Source organism: Parus major, chromosome 3 (assembly GCF_001522545.3).
Source record: "Parus major isolate Abel chromosome 3, Parus_major1.1, whole genome shotgun sequence".
NCBI classification, from domain to species: domain Eukaryota; kingdom Metazoa; phylum Chordata; class Aves; order Passeriformes; family Paridae; genus Parus; species Parus major.
In genome coordinates, this window is record NC_031770.1 from 69,667,631 (window position 1) to 69,685,359 (window position 17,729).

At 38.3% G+C, this 17,729-nt stretch overlaps 1 protein-coding gene across 2 annotated transcripts in view; it reads right to left on the bottom strand.

Annotated features, from left to right (window-relative positions):
• The window catches only part of CRYBG1 (crystallin beta-gamma domain containing 1), a 95,650-nt gene that overhangs the window by 12,264 nt on the left and 65,657 nt on the right, over positions 1 to 17,729 (bottom strand). For both annotated transcript variants that reach the window (XM_015621107.3, XM_015621108.3), the window contains 11 exons: positions 16,393 to 16,555; positions 15,307 to 15,446; positions 11,729 to 11,855; positions 11,358 to 11,393; positions 10,803 to 10,945; positions 10,433 to 10,559; positions 10,196 to 10,341; positions 4,096 to 4,222; positions 3,886 to 3,918; positions 2,008 to 2,117; positions 1,656 to 1,785 (listed from right to left, as the gene is read on the bottom strand). In XM_015621107.3, the coding sequence (XP_015476593.1) occupies positions 1,656 to 1,785; positions 2,008 to 2,117; positions 3,886 to 3,918; positions 4,096 to 4,222; positions 10,196 to 10,341; positions 10,433 to 10,559; positions 10,803 to 10,945; positions 11,358 to 11,393; positions 11,729 to 11,855; positions 15,307 to 15,446; positions 16,393 to 16,555 (1,282 nt within the window). The remainder of the gene's footprint in view (positions 1 to 1,655; positions 1,786 to 2,007; positions 2,118 to 3,885; positions 3,919 to 4,095; positions 4,223 to 10,195; positions 10,342 to 10,432; positions 10,560 to 10,802; positions 10,946 to 11,357; positions 11,394 to 11,728; positions 11,856 to 15,306; positions 15,447 to 16,392; positions 16,556 to 17,729) is intronic.

Genomic DNA, 17,729 nt, shown 5'->3' on the forward strand with positions numbered 1-17,729 from the left:
TTTTTATGGTCCCTTACAAAATGATCCTTGCAAAGGGGGATTCAACTGGATAAAACAGTAATATGACATTAAAATAGCAAAGGTGCTTCTTGTATAGAAATGTCATGAAAAATCCTGAGAAAAGTTACAGATGGTGGGGAGGAATTAAGATTGGCACTGACAAAATAGTCACAAAATAAGTCTGACAGGTGAAACCAGGAGCTAAAATAATAAGGTTCAAGCTTTTAGAAAATCATGAAAAATGAACAATGTAAGTAGTTAGAAACAATCAATCATTCTTTCTATTCTGGTTTGCTAATAAACCAATGAGCAAAGTAACCCATTCTCCTCTTCTCTGCAGCTAGGGAGCCTCTGAAAGGAAGCAGCAGCACATGATTTTCAAACAGATGCAGCTCTGTGCTGTTGTCTGAAGAGTGATAAAACATAGGACTAGAACAAGTTTCACAAGTGTAAAGAAGCACGGAACTGGAATTTCTGTTTTAACACAACAATCTCTGACACAAATAGTAAATATTTTTAAAGTAAGCTGATCCTTCCAGCTTGAAACAAGCATTTTAAACCTAGGAACTACTGACATGTACTGAAAAGCTTATTTTTCATGGTGATCACCCACCAAGCCTGGCTAGAAACAATTATATTGTTTTTAATAGGATCTGTCTACTAGACAGTCAAAGAGTTCAGAAGGCAGATGAACTTGCTGCAGTTGTCAAAATTCCCCATCAAAATTCTCCAGAGCCATGAAAGAGGATGACATATTTTAGCTCTCCTTCAACACAGGCTACACCACTACCAAGTTATCAAAATTACAGTGGAGTGCAATAAAGTTGCCAAATTCAAAGAAGAGATTCAATAGTGAACTCCTCCTTTTTTAAAATTAGTACCATCTCATGTTGCCTTAAGTTCCTGGAATCTTGACCACATTTTGCTAGTAATTAGTTTAATCTTTAAAGATACCTGCAGGTTCCATTAGTGATCCATCATAATGATTGGTTATAAGCTTGAGCAAACTCATTCCTGGCCACTGATGAATTACAAAATATGTAAATGTAGTTTAGTTTGTATCCACCACACATAACAACGCTGCCTGATTTTGCCAAATAGTATTGGGTGTTGCTTTATCTTATCTAGAATGGTGCATTATTTTGTGATTAACTCAAATTCCATTGTCCTGATGATAGCAACAGTGCCTTATAATTACATGTGTTTTATGCAAAGTTGCTTAATTAAGCATGCTTTTTAAATATGCATCAAAAACAAGGTCCACGGTACAGATATTTCTTCACACTGTCCTACCACTTTCTCAACCCATTCTAAATGGTCTCTCCTACTGGGAAATGGGCTTGACTCTTTACAGAAGTTCTTTTGAAGCTGTTATCAAGAACAGGCATCCCAGGCAGTTGCTTCTGTAACATCTTCTCTTTTACAAAAACAGCACGGAGGCCAAGAAGACCTGACTAACTGCAGCTATGACATTTTAACTGCTACTGCACAGAAAAAAAACCAAACCCAAACAAACACGCAATGCCCCCCCCCCGCCGCCCCCAACCCAAACCTTCCTCTGTTGTATGTGTGCCCTAGAATTTTTACTGTTGCAAAAAATGGGGAATCATCACCGCCTACTTATCTTTATAATATTTCTAATAGGTTTTACTTACAATATTTATGATCTGTAAAGATTTTAGAACTGCTTGGGGTGAGCAACCCATTGCTGTGAGGTCAGGATAGATCCCTTCTTCCAACACATACTGGTTACCAGCAAATTCCTCCTGGTCATACACTATGCAGCTGCAGAAAGAATGAGAAGTTTCCTCTTAAGACATCTGTGCCAGTAAAATGCAGATGCATTATTTACAATGTTTTTTCCTGAAAGATTGATGTGCCAACGTCAAAGCGTTGTTCTCTGTAAGTCCCCATATATGAAATCACCTCATGTGTTAGAAAGCTGGTTGCTTTTCTAAAACTTCTACCATTTTAGTGATTTTGCAGTATTCATTCAATATAACTTACCTGCCATCTAAAATTTTTGAAGACTTCACAGCAAATGAATCAATACATCTTGTGTTTTTTTCAAATATTTGGCAGTTACCCTTGAATTCAGGCTCTGAAAATAACTGGACCTTTAAAAAGTTATAAACATATTTAAGGAAATTCATTCTTCTACCTTCAGTTATATCTCTACCATTAATTCTATAATTAGATAAAACATACTTAAAACACCCAGACTTCCTTGGTTATCTATGTTTGTCACCTCTACAGTGTTACAATCCTTGCTCAAGAGAGCAAAGTAACAATTCCAAAAATTACTTCTGGCTGTAAATCATGTAGTGACATACAAAATAATTAAAACAACACAAGTATAGCTCCTTTGTCTGTCTGCTGGGTAAGATGTTTAGATTCCCACAGAATGGCCAGAATAGGCACACATTTATTATAGGGCCATAAAGAGTTTTATATTATCAATCTGCTTAATCTCCAAAATATCCAATATATAACATATCTTTCAGTATATGAAAATTCTCTGCCTCTCAGAACACTAATGGTGCACAATCCTGGCAAAGGACTCAGCATGCCAAGAAGCATGGTATATTCCCAGGGTAGATGGGTTTTATGAGCCTGTTAACAGCTATAGGCAGTCTCATGTTGGTTCTTTCTCTGCTCCAAGGATAAGAGGATACAACCCCCAGAGTCTTTTTCCCTTTCTAAAAAAAAAACCAAAAAACAAACAAACAAAAAAACTTTCTAAGCAGCAAATTTGCTAATTTGGCTGGAGGATAATTAACAGTGATCACACAGAAGTCATTCATTACAACATGCCTACCAGTTTTATTCACTCTTAATAGAGATAGGAGTGTGGGCAGGTACAGCATTCTCCAGAGAGGAACATACTGACAATGGATGTAGTCTGTTGGCTGCAAGCCACTACTTTGTTTCCTTAGGATAAGGTCTTCCTTAGGATAGGGTCTTAATAGGCACATAATACAAAGATGCTAATAATTTTTTATGCACACAGCTGAAAATAAGCAGCTTTGATATTTTTATTCTGCATAGTTTATGCATTACCCCTATGCAGGAGATTCCACTGAAACATGCTACTAACCAGGAGTAACAAACCAGGACAGCTAAGAACTGTCTTCTCAGTTTTTAGGGCTGTGATATACTCACCACTTTGACCGAAATGAAAATAAAAATAACTTTGTACAGGGACAAACCTGAAGAGGTTCTGAATTAAGAAGGATGAAAAAAGCTGCCTATTAGCCTCACTGTCAAAACTACATATTAGTGCTTGCACTAAGGAGACAATCCAATGTAGAAATATATTAACTCACTGAACAGACAAGTTCTCCCTGCCATTTCCTTTCCTTATGTTATTGACAAAGGTGGCATTAACTTTTAAGCACAACTCAGCAGTATTTGTGAGTGAACAACTCCCTTCAAGTGCAACCACTACTAGCAAAACTCTTAATCAAAGAAACAGGTTCAAAAGGAATTAAGTGAGCTGTACCAAGAACAGTATCTACCCTGTAGTGCTCTCACCAAGAACACCTCTGTTGTAGAGCCCTCTCCTCAGCAGACTCCAGGTCCTGCACCACTGCATAGAGGGCTGTGAGCTCCAGCTCCTAAGAACACCTCACTTGCTGAACCAAGACATTGCCAGTGCCCTAAGAAAGTTCTGATGGCAATTGTGCATTAAATCCCACCTTCCTTGGGTCTTCATGTGCCTTACTCAAAAGGTTTGGAAAATAACTTTCCTCCACCTGCAGTTTTCACTCTTTGACTAGTCAGCCATCTATGCAAATTCCTGAGTGTTCCACTTGACAATCAGCCACTTCTTTATTTACATGTTACAGACACTACACAGTTTGTGTGCTTAGAGAAATATCTTACCTTGACTTTACTCCTTTCGTTTCCAACAATATCCTGCAAAAGTTTTGTGGGGAAAAAAAGGAAAAAATATTTTCAACAGTGATAAAAGAACATACAAAATTTACTATTAATTATCATTTAAATAATGTAAGCAAACTGAATTTGATAAAAAAGTAGAGTTCCAAATACTTCAGAGAAACTTGCAGAACATGTATAAAATAAGCTCCTTACCATAACAATGGGTTGAACTGAAGAGATTTTGCAATTCTTCCCCCCCCATGCCTCAATGCTGGGATACAGCCCTTTAGCCAGTATATACTGCTCCCCTGTAAACTCAGGATTCTCATAAGCCACCCACCTAAAAGAGAAAGAAGAGGAGGGTGGTCGGTAGAAGTCACACTACTTTTCCAAAATACAGATGTGTATATTCATTACTGTCTTAAACAAACCAGTGTATCTGACAGTGATACAAACCCCATGCAAATTTTCCTACCTTCTTGCAGTATGTTGATACAAATCAGAGTGAATTAGCTAAAGCAAACCACAAGTTCAGACACATCACCTACCACATATCCTAAAAGTTATCTACAGTAAGAATATTTCAAGATGTTTTACAATTCTATTATTTTACTAAGATCAAGTTCTTCTCAAAAAAAAAAAAAACAAACAAAAAAAACAAAAAAAACCCAAAACCAAAACCACTGCTGGACTGATAGCAGAATAGAGCTTTTTCAACAAAACTAAATTTCAGAATAATCTGGGCAGTAAGTGTAGCAATAATGACTTTTAATGTTGCCTGTAGCTACGACTCAGTTGTGTTTAAGCAAATACACACCCCAACAGGATGCTGAGCTGCAACAACAAGCATATATGCTAAGCAGAGGAGACTGTTCCCTGCTAGGAATCAGAGAGAGTAAGAAGATCCTTGAAAGTTAAGCATTAAAACCACCACAAATTTGACCATATCAATGTATTTAAATGCTAAGCTGTTATTGTAACTACTCAGTTGGACCTCATGCTTGACATAGGCCACAAACTCAGAGATCTGCATCAAGCCTTTGGTAAGAATCAGTCAGAATATGCCTTTTTGAAAGACTTTCAGCTTTTGAGATGATACACACTAAGTATTGGAAAAGCAACCAAATCACTACATATATCTCTCTGATGTCCAATTATTCCTGTAGCACTTTAGGTTAAATCTTAAATATCTGCTATCAGTTAGTCTTGCTAAGCATAGTTTATTACACTCAATAAATCTTCTGTTACAGGGTTCTTATAACCCTGGTTCCACACTGAAAGCCCAAACAGAGCACTTCCTGCATGTATATTACCTTTCATTTTGTGATAACCTGCAGAACTTGCCTTGCCTTTCACTGTTACACTTCCCAAACTTTCCCATACTTACACTCTTTTTTTTTTTTCAGTTTGGTTGTTTTCTGAATGCCCATATGAGAACAGACCACAGTAGCAGCTGTGTTTCATTCATTATATTTAGGCAGGAATCAGGACATCTTGCTGGTTCCTGATTCTACAAGAAAAACTTCAACACAGAGTCAACCTGCTTTTAATTTTAGCCACTGTGGCACATAATGAATGTATGCTAGGTTATGACAAAATCCACTTTCAGTGGGCTCAGAAACTTACTGAGTTTCTACACTAACAAAAATTTCATATCATAAAGCAGCAAAATGATACAGGTCTTAAAATCCACAAGGGAAGATAACTCTCAACATCAGAATTCCCCATTAATTTTTTTTGTGTATCGATCAATTGGATTCTACTAAGCTGCAGTTTTATTCCAAGTACAAATGCCAGAGTCTCTGCAGATACAAGAAGTGGGATAACCTCAAACCGAAATAAAGGTGCATCAACATGTATGTGCCAAGAGTATGAACTTTGTTTTATGTGTCCATGGCAAACACTCAAACAGTGATTCACATATATCACTATTCACACATCTCTTGGTTTGCCTCAGATATAATCAATTATTCCAACTTGTTACACACTAATTATGGAATATTTCAAGGCCCATTTCAAAATCACCTCAGAGTAATTCATCAAAGAGACATTGGTATGTACAATAAATTGGGCAGAGAGTTCAAGTGTCTCAGATGTGTCTATACCTGTATACCACATATACCAAAAGCAGTGAAAATGAGGTTTCCTTAAACAATTTGTTCAGCAGGAATTCATTAGATTTTTCAATGCACAAGTACCAGGATGCAGCTATGGTGCACGGTAGTTTTACTTAATTGAGATGTATGCAAACAAGTGTTTCTGATATAAAGTTAGCTGTAACACTTGTCAGCAGCCTCCCAAGAATCCCTTGACAGCATTTATTTAGTTTCCCCTGTCTAAAAACAAGCCTGAATGCAGAAGTAATCAACAAATCTCACTTGCACAAGTTTACATTTAAATAAATGGGATTTGAATAACTAAGTGCCACTCTTCCATGCAAGTCAGCCCATGCAGTTTGACACTTCCTAGAGTCAGGGCTTAATGGTGACATACTTGTGCTTCTCCACTTAATTCAGAAGCCCATATAAGCTGCTGAAAGTAGTAATAACATCATCAAGGACAGGCAGCTGAATTCAGTACCAGCTAAACCTGTCAGACCTCAAGATTATCCCTAGGAAGGTACATTGCCTTAATTCAAGCTCTGACTTAACAGAAAGGCCTGGAGAGCAAGACACTGCCTCCACAGCTGAGCAAGAGAGCCACATTCCAGCTGCCAGGCACAACAAAAACTGAAGTGCTGCTCTGCAGCATGGCAGCAACCATCCTGCCCCACAGGGAGTGAGCTCTCCTAACACAAAAGATTTTGTAACCCCCAGACGTACAAACTGCCTTGGTGAGGCTGAGCAACAGCTCCATCCCAGGCTGCTGGCAGGAGGGTGCTGGAGACCTTTATCCCTGGGCACCATCCATGCCCCCGAAACCAGAAGTAGCATAAAGCATTGATTATATACTGTTCGTACTATTACACACAGAGAATCTTTCTCCAAAAACCTCTACATGTGACATCTAGGAAGTGCAGCTCCAAACAGGGTCTGAAAGTACAGCCAAGAAAATAATCCACACAAGGATAACTCGCCAAAAATCAGATTTTCCCTTAGTTAGCCCAGGACTCACCTTGTCTAACTTTAGGAGGGAGGTCAGAAAGTTAACTGGCACTTGCAGATTTATACCATGATTAATAGATAGGGTGAGGTAATAAAATTCTATTTATAGGAAAGAGATAAAATGGGGTCATCATGCTCCTTTGTGACTGCGACTGTTAGTATCCCAGGGATCTGTGAGCTTTAATTTTGTGTCTCCTTGAAAGATTTCTTCCTGAACATCAGTTCAGATACACAGAGAAGTTAAAGCTTTGTTTGAAGTGTTCTCCAATGGGGTAACCAGGGGTACTTGTCCTTTTCATCTCCCAGTGGAGGTTTGTTCTTGTACCTTGTGTCTCCAGGTTCACTCATATTACACCTTCCTGAGTGCAACCAGGTTAAATTTACTATCTCTGGTTTCTGTATATTAACTGCTCATTATCTAATTATTTCCTTAATATCACTCACTATCCATAGGTACTCTAGAAGCAACCCAATCTACACTGTGGATTAATTACTTGAAAACTAGGGGAAAACCAGGCTGATAATACGACCACAGTAAACAGATGACTACATGAAATAAACAAATCTGGGAAAATTCTTCCAGCAAGTTCAAAAGGAATCAACAAAAAGACTAGAGCTTCTTCAGGGGTTCTGGCAAAAGTTTGATGTGTTTATGGATAAAGAAAAGGCACATTTCAAACATGCAGTTCCTGTGATTTTGATCACTATTCAATGAAAGCCTGAAGAAGTTTTTAAGTAGAGGGGAAATCAAAATACTACAACATTTGATTTTAGTACTTGCTTGAACTTGTTAAGGGTGTTACCTGTTGCTAGTAAATAGTTCCACTTTCCACCATTTCAAATTCTGCCAGTTTGGAAGTAAAGATCAAACCTTACTTAAAAGAAGAAAGCCCCTCCTGTTTTCAAGCAGCCTGGATTGCTTTCTCCCACTCTAATGGTAGAAAAATAATTTTTTCATTTTATGTTTGGCTAGTCTCCAAAAAATGCACAAGAGCAAAACATTTTAATTTTTAAAGAAGTAAATTTTCATTTTTCAAGAAGTCAATCCTCATCTCCTTATGAAATATTTTTCAGGATGTCTTTACAATGGAATTAGCAAAGACATGAAAATATTGCTTGGAAACATGTTTAGAACCATTTAGAAATTTAGAAATTTTAATGCAGCTAGTGCTGAATTACTCCAAAATGGAATAGTCACTCCCTAAATGCAGAGCTGGGCATTTTGTCTCAGCAATACAGTTTAAAGCTGCAGTTGAGCTCAGAACTTGTTCAGAAGTATCGTGCACTGAAGTGTCAGGCTTTCTTTTCTTTGATATACCTTTTAAATTAACCAGAGCAATCAAATTAATTATGTGGGAAATACAGATCATATGTTATCTTACTGCTCTAACTGCTTACCCCAGATACCTGTAGTTAAAAAATTGCAATGAAAGTTGAGGGCTTCTTACATTTTTGACTTATTTTAATTAAGTGTTTCCCATATGATACCAGGATGGTTACTTTGAAATATTTTGACAAGCTTTTACTGAATCTGTCACAGTTCACTATGTCATTGACTGCATTACAGTCTAAACAGCTCACGAAATTGCTCAATGGATTATTCATTGCACAATGACAGATTTCTTGGAAGGAAAGATATAAAAAAATCTTCTATCTGAACAGACGGTTAATGCTTAAAATAAAGCACTGTATTGCCAAAAATGACTTCACACAGATCATTCAAGCTTTCTGACACATTAACATTTACTCAGATCACCACAATACTCCCAAACACTCACAACTTCTCTGGAAACAGAGTGGTTGTACGAGACTCTTAAGAGCCGAGTGCTAACCACCTGTTATGAACAATGCATCTGAATTTTTTAAAAGCTTATTGCTACAAATTACATCTTTTGGAGTCTACAAGGTGAGATTACAGGAGTGGTAGCAGAGTCTATGGGACAAGTTTTGTTCATGAAGACTCCTAGCCACCTTTGCCATTAAAGTCACTCTTAATTACAATACTCGAACTCACGTATGACTCCTATCTCAGATGCAACAGACATATTTACTGGAACAACTACATGAAGAGCATGATAGGTAACCCACAATTTGTTTCCCAACCTTCAGGGGTGACTCTTTCCCATGAATCTGTCTTGCATATTACGGAAGACAAAAGAGCACAGTGGCTTCAGATGTCACCAGGCAGAAAAAAACCCCTCCTGTCACACCACATTCATATACAAATTATAAGCATTCCTCTGGAATGCACTGAGCTTGATTCTGCAACCTTTATCCAGACAAAACTTGCAGAGATATAGCACAGATAACACACTGAAAGATTTAGGGTGTGGCTGGGTAAGGCAGAGTTCCAAGCAAGTCACCTGCACACATACCAGGACTGTACATCTCATGCTTTTTGATTCTGCTGTTTTAGTTAATTTTGTGTGTTTGCAGCCATAACTGCTGATACTTGTCTGCATTTCCCAAATACTTTGATACGGTCTTCAAGACTGTGAAACTCAATCTTGCAGTTGATGGACTCGATTAATCAAACAGAAAAGTCTATCTGCTGATCAACTGCACATGGTAGCACTTGTGGGACTAAGAGCTGGCTTGTTAATGGCCATGGCTAATAGAGACTTCTGGGAACCATATGTTAAAAATCTCCAAACAAACAATAAAAACAAACGCCACAACACTAAACCACTGTTAATCTATAGGATTCACTGCAAAAGCAATGTTAATTTTTGGGACAGTTACTCTCCCTAGTATCAGAAGGTATTAGTGAGCGTAGTAAAAGTTACCTCAATTTAAAACAGAAGTGAGAGAAAGAGCAAGGAATCTACCTCTGGTCAAATGCAAGAAGCCTGGAAATTAGGGTCAAAACTGGAAATTATTTCCATAACAATTTTGCTGTTGAAATGCTTCAAACAAATGCAGCCACAAGAACAATCTATTTATTCCTCTCTTGATGAAATCTCATCTCATGCTTTCATGCTTTGTCAATCAGAAAGTCAATGCTGGGACCATCTTATCTTATTGTAAGAAGAGAGACGGTTTACTGTGCACATTCACCAAACCTTTACTTCTCACATTCTGTGGTCAAGAAAATTTTATCTGAAGACACCACATAGAAGTCAGAGTCCTGAAAAACATCTGCAAACACTACCAATTTCTACAAAGACCACCATATCTAAAATGAAAGAGTGAATAAAAATATTACTTACACGCCACTTAGCACATTTATAGACTGTGTCCTCAGCCCATATCCAGTGTCTTTCAAATTGGAAATGATACCTAGCACGTTGATATTGGAACCCTTTGATCCAAAGTCTTTTTCACTGTACATTATCATATGGGAGCTTGTAAAGTCCTGTTAAAACAAAGAGAAGCACCATAAGGAAAGTGCAACATGACATCTCAGAGCACTCAGGGGACGCCTACTATATGTTCTTGGAACTTACACCAACAATTGGTCGCAGGGACTGCACCTCCTCATCGTAGCCACCCCAGTCTGTCCAATCCCGATACGCTCCTTCTTCCAGCAAGTACTGATGGCCTTCAAACCCAGGCTTCTCGTAAGCGACCCAACTGAACAACAACAGAGTCCGCACGTCAAAATCGACAAGTGCCACTCGTGTTTTCATCAAGTAGATACAGATATGTGATATTTATTCTTTTGCTATGAGTATTTTCAAATTTAAGCCTGGTGTATACCTCAAACCCAAAAATTACAAAAACAAAATAAACAGGGACTATATTTGTCCACTGCAATTTCCAGACTGTGGAGTTACTACTTCAGCTAAAGGGTAACTACCGCTTTTCCACACTTACACTCCTCCCAGTACTTTCATGGATCCCACTGATGGAAGTGAAAGGCTTGTCTTGTCTTCTGATTCCTTGTCATCAAGCGTAAAGATCTCCGATTCTACTTCCACATATCTTCCTTCAAAGAAAGGCTTCTCATAAACAATTACCTGGAATGGAAACGAAGTAAAAGGAAAATTGCAGGGAGGATGATGAATTCTGACAATAGACAGTTTCTTTTGCATGGGCACACAGAGAGAGAATGCAAAATGATGAAACCAACTAGTGGGATCTCTCTCTCTCTCTCCTCTACAAGAAGCCTTTCCACAAGAGATGCAACATGAGGGCTTGAGCATTCATTACCCATTTGCATTATCTGGATTGGTGTTAATACTGTCACATATGCATGTGATGGATGCAGAAATGTGACAGAAGTTGCATTTTCACAGTCTGCTCACATACGAAAGGACTACCCAATAAACCATCAGCAGTTGGTATCCAATCAAAGCATACTTATCTACCCATGTGTAGGTTCATGTGCTGTAAAATAGCTTTGGACAATCAATACATACTGACTTTTACCTTTGGCTCCCCACTGAATTCAACTTTGCGACCACCCTGATAAAAGAAAAAAAAAAGAAGAAAAAAGTAAGCTGTTAATGACTTAGATAACTTATATATGTCTGTAGGAGTCACCATAATTCTTTACAAAAAGGCAGGACTAAGGTGAAAAGAGCTCCTTAAAGAGCGCAAGTGAAAATAAAAGGCAGATTAATGGCAGAGATGATGCAATCAAATGTTGTAAGCTCAAGAATTTCATAGACTAAAAATTTTGGTTTTTTTTTTTAAAAGAGTTAGATATTCTAAGTCTTGAAAAATCTAGCCACCTTAATACATTATTTATAACACATAAACATAGGTCATTTAACTTGTAAGTAGTAACAGTAGTTTACCATTTTTAAGGGTCTCATGGACCTAATGTATGCTTCCTTCTTCTCCCAGAATAATAAATTAGGATATTCACCAGGCTCCAACATTAAAGGGACTCCCTGGAAACCAGGTTCTTCATAAAGAAGCCATCTAAAAGTAGAGGGGGTGGAGGGACAAAAGCAAGACATAAAAACCCCGGAACATTTCTGAACAGTAAAGAACAAGACAATAAGCTTAGTTTTGGAACAAGATCATTGTATCCTTAACAAAACTTTGTTTCTTTACCACCAAAACTGCCACCTACAAGCTGACATACTGATAAATATCTGTGCTCCAAAGGAACCACCAACAACACCTTGTCTTTTGTTTGATCAGACCAAAAAACCCAAATCAAAATAGTGAACAGTAAGTATTTGACTCTGTCTTACTTGAAACCAACTTAGACTGAAATAGAAAGAATTCAAGGTTATTCTATTATTCTTTAAAATAGTTTTAAAGTGCAGAACCTATTTAGAAGAATTTTAAAAATCCTTATTAAACCTTACTGGTATTTGATGTAAAATCTGCTCAATAAAAAAATTCTAACCTTACATTGTTTACTAATACATAGAAAAACTTGACAACTCCTTAGAAATAGACTTCCTCATGGTTTCTGTCTGCTAATAAATCTACTTTGGAAGATGTAACTTTGAGAATTCTTGATAGGGGCAGCAAAAGTAGTTTAGTTTCAAAGATTTTTTAAAAAAATCTTAGCCAGTCATCACTTGCTAGAAACAAAGAATCACACTGCTGATCTCTGCATAAGGATGTCAGAGTATTTCTCCAATTTAAATGTGCTGATCTCAGAAAAGTGCAGTGTGAAGCAGTGTAAAGCACACAAAAAGCAACACTTTCTGCAGCCAACCCTTTAATCATGTAAGGACCATAAAATAGAAAGCTGGTGATATCAAAGAGATTAAAATAATCCATCATTCTGTCACACTCTGTTTAATACATTAATATCAATGATTTGGACAAGGGGATTTGAGTGCTCCCTAAGCTGTTCTGCAGATGACAAGAAGTTGGGTGGGAATGTTGATCTGCTGAAGGGTAAGAAAGCTCTACAGAGGGATCTGGATCAATGGGCTGAGGCCGATAGGATAAGGTTCAACATGAGAAAGTGTTGAACAACATCCCCAGGCAGTGCTCCAGGACTGGGGAAGAATGGCTGAAAAGCTGCTTGGCAGAAGAAGACCTGGTCAACAGCAGTTATATATAAAGCCAGTGTGTGCCCAGGTGGCCAAGAATGGCATCCTGGCCTGGATCAGCAACACTGTGGCCAGCAGGACCAAGGCAGTGACTGTCCCTGGCACTGGTGATGCCACACCTCAAATCCTGTGTTTCAGGATCAGTTCTGGGCCCCTCACTGCACCAAGGACGCTGAGGGGCTGGATCGTTTCTAGAAGGGGACAATGAAGCTGGTGAAAGGTCTGGAGCACAAGCCTAATAAGAGCGGCTGAGGGAGCTGGAGGGGTCAGCCTGGAAAGAATGAACACAGAGGGAGAATGCAAAATGATGAAAATGAGAGATCTTATTGCTCTTTACAGCTGCCTTGAAAGGAGGCTGTAGCCAAGTAGTGACTGGACAAGAGGAAATGGCCTCAAGCTCCACCTGTGGAGATTTAGACTGGATATTAGGAAAAAATAATACACTGAAAGAGTTGTCAATCACTGGAACAGCTGCTCAGGGGAGAGGTGAAGTCACAATCCCTGTAGGTATTTAAAAGATGTGCAGTACTGGTGCTTAGGGACATGGTTTAGTGGTGGACTTGGCAGTGCTGAGTTAATGGTTGGACTAGATGGTCTTATAAGGCCTTTTCCAACCCAAAGGATTCTGTGACTAACCACTGCAAGAGCTGACACACATGGAAGAACAAGGAGAGAGTACAGTCAGAAGGTAAAGGTGCATTGACTCATTTTTGTTGGCAGCTTTTAACAAACAGCAATTAAGCATGAACACTGGGAAACTTTAAGATGATACAACCACACCCACATGGCAAGGTGACTCAGAGCCTCACTCACCTGCCAATACAGTGAACTATGTCATGCCTGTAAACTAAAGGCAAAAAATCCCCTAACCCTGCAACATGCAAAAAAGCAGCAGCCATCTACTGAATTTCTCATGGAAGCAACTTCTTTCTACACTGGACTAATAAACAGACACCTGAGAAAGCTGAAAAATAATATATTTCACTTCCTAATGAAAATATTAGTCTGCTTTCATTCAGGGATACAAATGCAAGAAGAGATATTAAGACAGCAAGAGTTTGTGTGGATTTAGTAAAACAACGCTGTTACACTAATGCAAAATAAAGATAACTCAGATGAGCACAGGCTCTGCCTCCTTTCAAAAACAATTTACAATTTTACTGGTCGCAGATAGATTTTAAGCAGGACAGAAATAAAGTGGAGATGTAGATGAAGCAAATTAACAATCAACCTCCAAATAATACATCTGATTTCATTACTCTTGCAAGACATGTAATTTGGATTGAGGTTGCAGTTTATCAGAAATAACTTCTGGTCAGAGAACCAACCATTTGGACATCTTTGAATTTGCCTACATACCAAAATGTTTCATTTTTTCCCATAAATCAAGGTGTAAATATTTACTCTGATAAAATACTTAGCCTAACGACGAAAACGTCCGTATATCATGTGGTAGATTTGAAACATCTTTGCAGGGGTATGTAACACCTGCCTTCAGCTGGGCAGTTTTTTATAGTTAGATGGTTTGCAGCAAGACAAGCGCTATCAGTGCCCAAAGGTAAGAGCTAACAACCAAGGACTGTATAGCCTGTAAGAAGTTCTGCAGGATGACTGGAAGTGGCTCCAGTCTCACTTTTCCCCTCTCTTCTGCATACTTTTCTCAGTACTACTTTGAAGCATGTTTTCCATAACGATTTACAAGTTTGCTTATTAAGCCATGAAAACTAATATTGGTATGGCACCTGGGTTGCTCCTTAGAGATCTCCTTTCTCATGAAAGCTTGCTTGGTTCACAATATTACCCCCCTAGCTCAGATGGCCAGATATTTTCAGGTGACATATTTGTATTAAACATCATCGTAAAAGCCCAGATCAAAATGCACTGTGAAGTACAAGAATGTCACGTATGGACCCTCTAAAGCACTAAGTCTTAGTATAACAGAAGGACTTCAAAATTTTCCTCTTTTAGTAGGATGATTTCAAGTTTAGAAGAAAGCAAGTGGGAAATGGGATCTTACTATAACAATTCATTCCCCACCCTCACTTACGGTCAGTTTGCCTGAATGAGAAAAACCGAGAGAGGCAAACTCTTATTCCTTGTCTACAAATACACAAGGGTTATTCAGTATTTACTACATGCAAGCAGAAGAAAATCTAGCTCTAACAAAACATTCTAGGTCAGACTCCCCAAGAGTGAAGCATTACAGTGATGCACTAACACTACTGTCAACAAATACTGCCAAAATATAGGACTAGAATAAATATAGCCTGCTCTCAAGTCTGACAGGTGTAACCAATGGTTTAAACCAAATTCCTTTCATTGCACTACACATTCATAGATAGCTACATACTTACATGCCCCAATGTACTTTAATAGAACAAGTCTTCTGAGTGGCTCCAAACACCCCTGTTTCTTCAGTGTCATCAAAAAAGGAAGTCACGATTCCTAACCCTTCAGGCTCTGTATACAAATCAATTTGGGAAACCCTGTAATCCTGAAAAATGAAGATCGCCATAATCACTTGATCTGTGCTGTGAGTTCTGTAATTACTGAACGTAACTAAATCAGTTTTGAAACACCTGTTTATTTTAAATTGTTCCCCCCCCCTTGTCAATTTCTACTGCTATTAGATGCCTATAATAAAAGTATAGCTAAGCCAGTTTGCCTGTCACTGTTTGAACCAAGACAGACAGGCAATCTCTAATCAGCATTTACATTGTTTACTTTCTGCCATCTAGGCAGGAATGCATCCTCTTTCATCAGTTAACATCTCCTCAAGCAAATTAAATCCTAAGATAACACCAAACAAGCCATCCTTGAAGGGAACTGCAACTTAAACAAAAATTGTAGTTCCAAGCAATATATATTCCTCTGTTTTTCTTTCCTAGTCAAATAACTTTATAGCTTGTGCTTGTTTTGGCAACCTGCAACTGTAACTACTTAATGGTAGATTTAAAAGTGCATGTAGGAAGGCTGTTCCATCATGTGTGAAACTCACTGGTAAGTTTGCTTACCATTCCAAGCAAACAAAAATTTGGTGTTTGACATTGTATTTGAGTGCAAATTTGGTCTGTATTGGAAAAAAAAAAAGAAGCAGCTGTATTTTTAAAATACCAAATTATTGATGGTTATTGATGGTTTTCTGGGATGCTTTTCCTGAGACTGACCAGACTACAAAGCATATGCTGCATGTAGAATTTTGGTGCCTATTCTAATAAAGCCCACCAAGTTCTGTTCCTACCCTGTCCTTCCTCTTGATGTTACCACAATCCTCACATGCATTTTGTGATTAAACATGAAATTCAAAACTAAAGATTGTTTCATGCACTTGTAGCTCATGTTACACTTGTGTCCTAATAGACCAATCACACACTGTATCAGTATAAAACACCACTATACATTAAGACCTATAATTTTTTTTTTTTACTTGTATTACTTGCCTTAACAACATGTCTTATTGAACCGATCACTGCAGGCTTTTGAGACTTGCTGTCACTTTGCTCTTCAGAAGCACCTGCACCCCAAATATCTGTGAGTTCCAACTCTCCTTCTTCCAATGGAATAGAGGGGCCTTCAAAATTTGGCTTCTCATAGAGTATCCAGCTTAAAATAAACGTTAAAAAATCTAATTTTTCATGGTGCTTTATCAAGTGTGATCTGCAAAAATCATCTTCCCACTTAACAAATCCTTTCATACACAGTACTGTTTCCAAACCCTTGCCATTTCCCCCATACAGCTTATTCGCCCAACACTACCAATGCAAGCCATTTTCAGTCGCTGTGATACCTTTAAAAACAATGATAAAACCAAAGATGTCTACTGCTGAATTGTACTTTCACAAAAAAACTTCTCCACCTTTTAAAATTGGTAATTTGGGGCAGCAAAGACTGTTGTCTCTGAATACCAGACTTTGTATGAGATACAAATCAGAACCAATTTGTACATCAGAAAACAATGACACTGCAGACTGCTGCATCATGTATAAACAGACAAGTTGCTTGGATCCTGTGAACAGCCTGGAGTTCCACAGGAGCTGGTGAAGATGTGCCAGAGAATGCTAAGACTGCTCAGAAGACAAGGACAACTTCATTTTTAATGGCAGATTGGAACATAAGTAAGAACTTTATCCACCTGCAAATACAATCCTTTCACTCAGCCTCTCAGCAGAAGGAGGAAAAAGCCACAAACCCAGTCCCTCTAGACCACGCTGGAAAAGATGACCTGGTTTACAGAGATCAAAAGGTTTTGTTCCAGTTTTCTGAAGCTAAACAGCAATCAGTTTGCTTCCCAGTACCTCCTACTGCAACCAGCCCTCGTGTCTGCACCTTACTATCAGATAATTACTTTTGAGAACCTGCTATTTGCATTATAGCCTGGCCACAGCACAACTTGCTGTGCTAGCCACACTACTAATGGCCCTTCTGTTGAGGCTATGAAGAAAGTAGGATATGAACTCATTTTGAATTACTCTTGAGCAATACAGTTTTTAGAGCAAAACCCCTCATTTTCTCAGAGAAACAGTCAATTATCACTACAGCATGATCTTATTCCTTTGGCCATGAAATAATCAAGTAAGATCTGGCTTTAAACTTATTTGCTAGCCTTTTAGCCCAATCCAAATACTGTGCAAAATCCCTAATGACAGAGGAGTTCAAGAACAAAACAGATGGACAAAATCTGTCATTTCATCTCACACCTGTAACTGATGAAATTTCACACCCTGCCAGATGGTAACACTAATTCAATTAGTCAGCAAAATAGGTTTTCCAGCTCAGA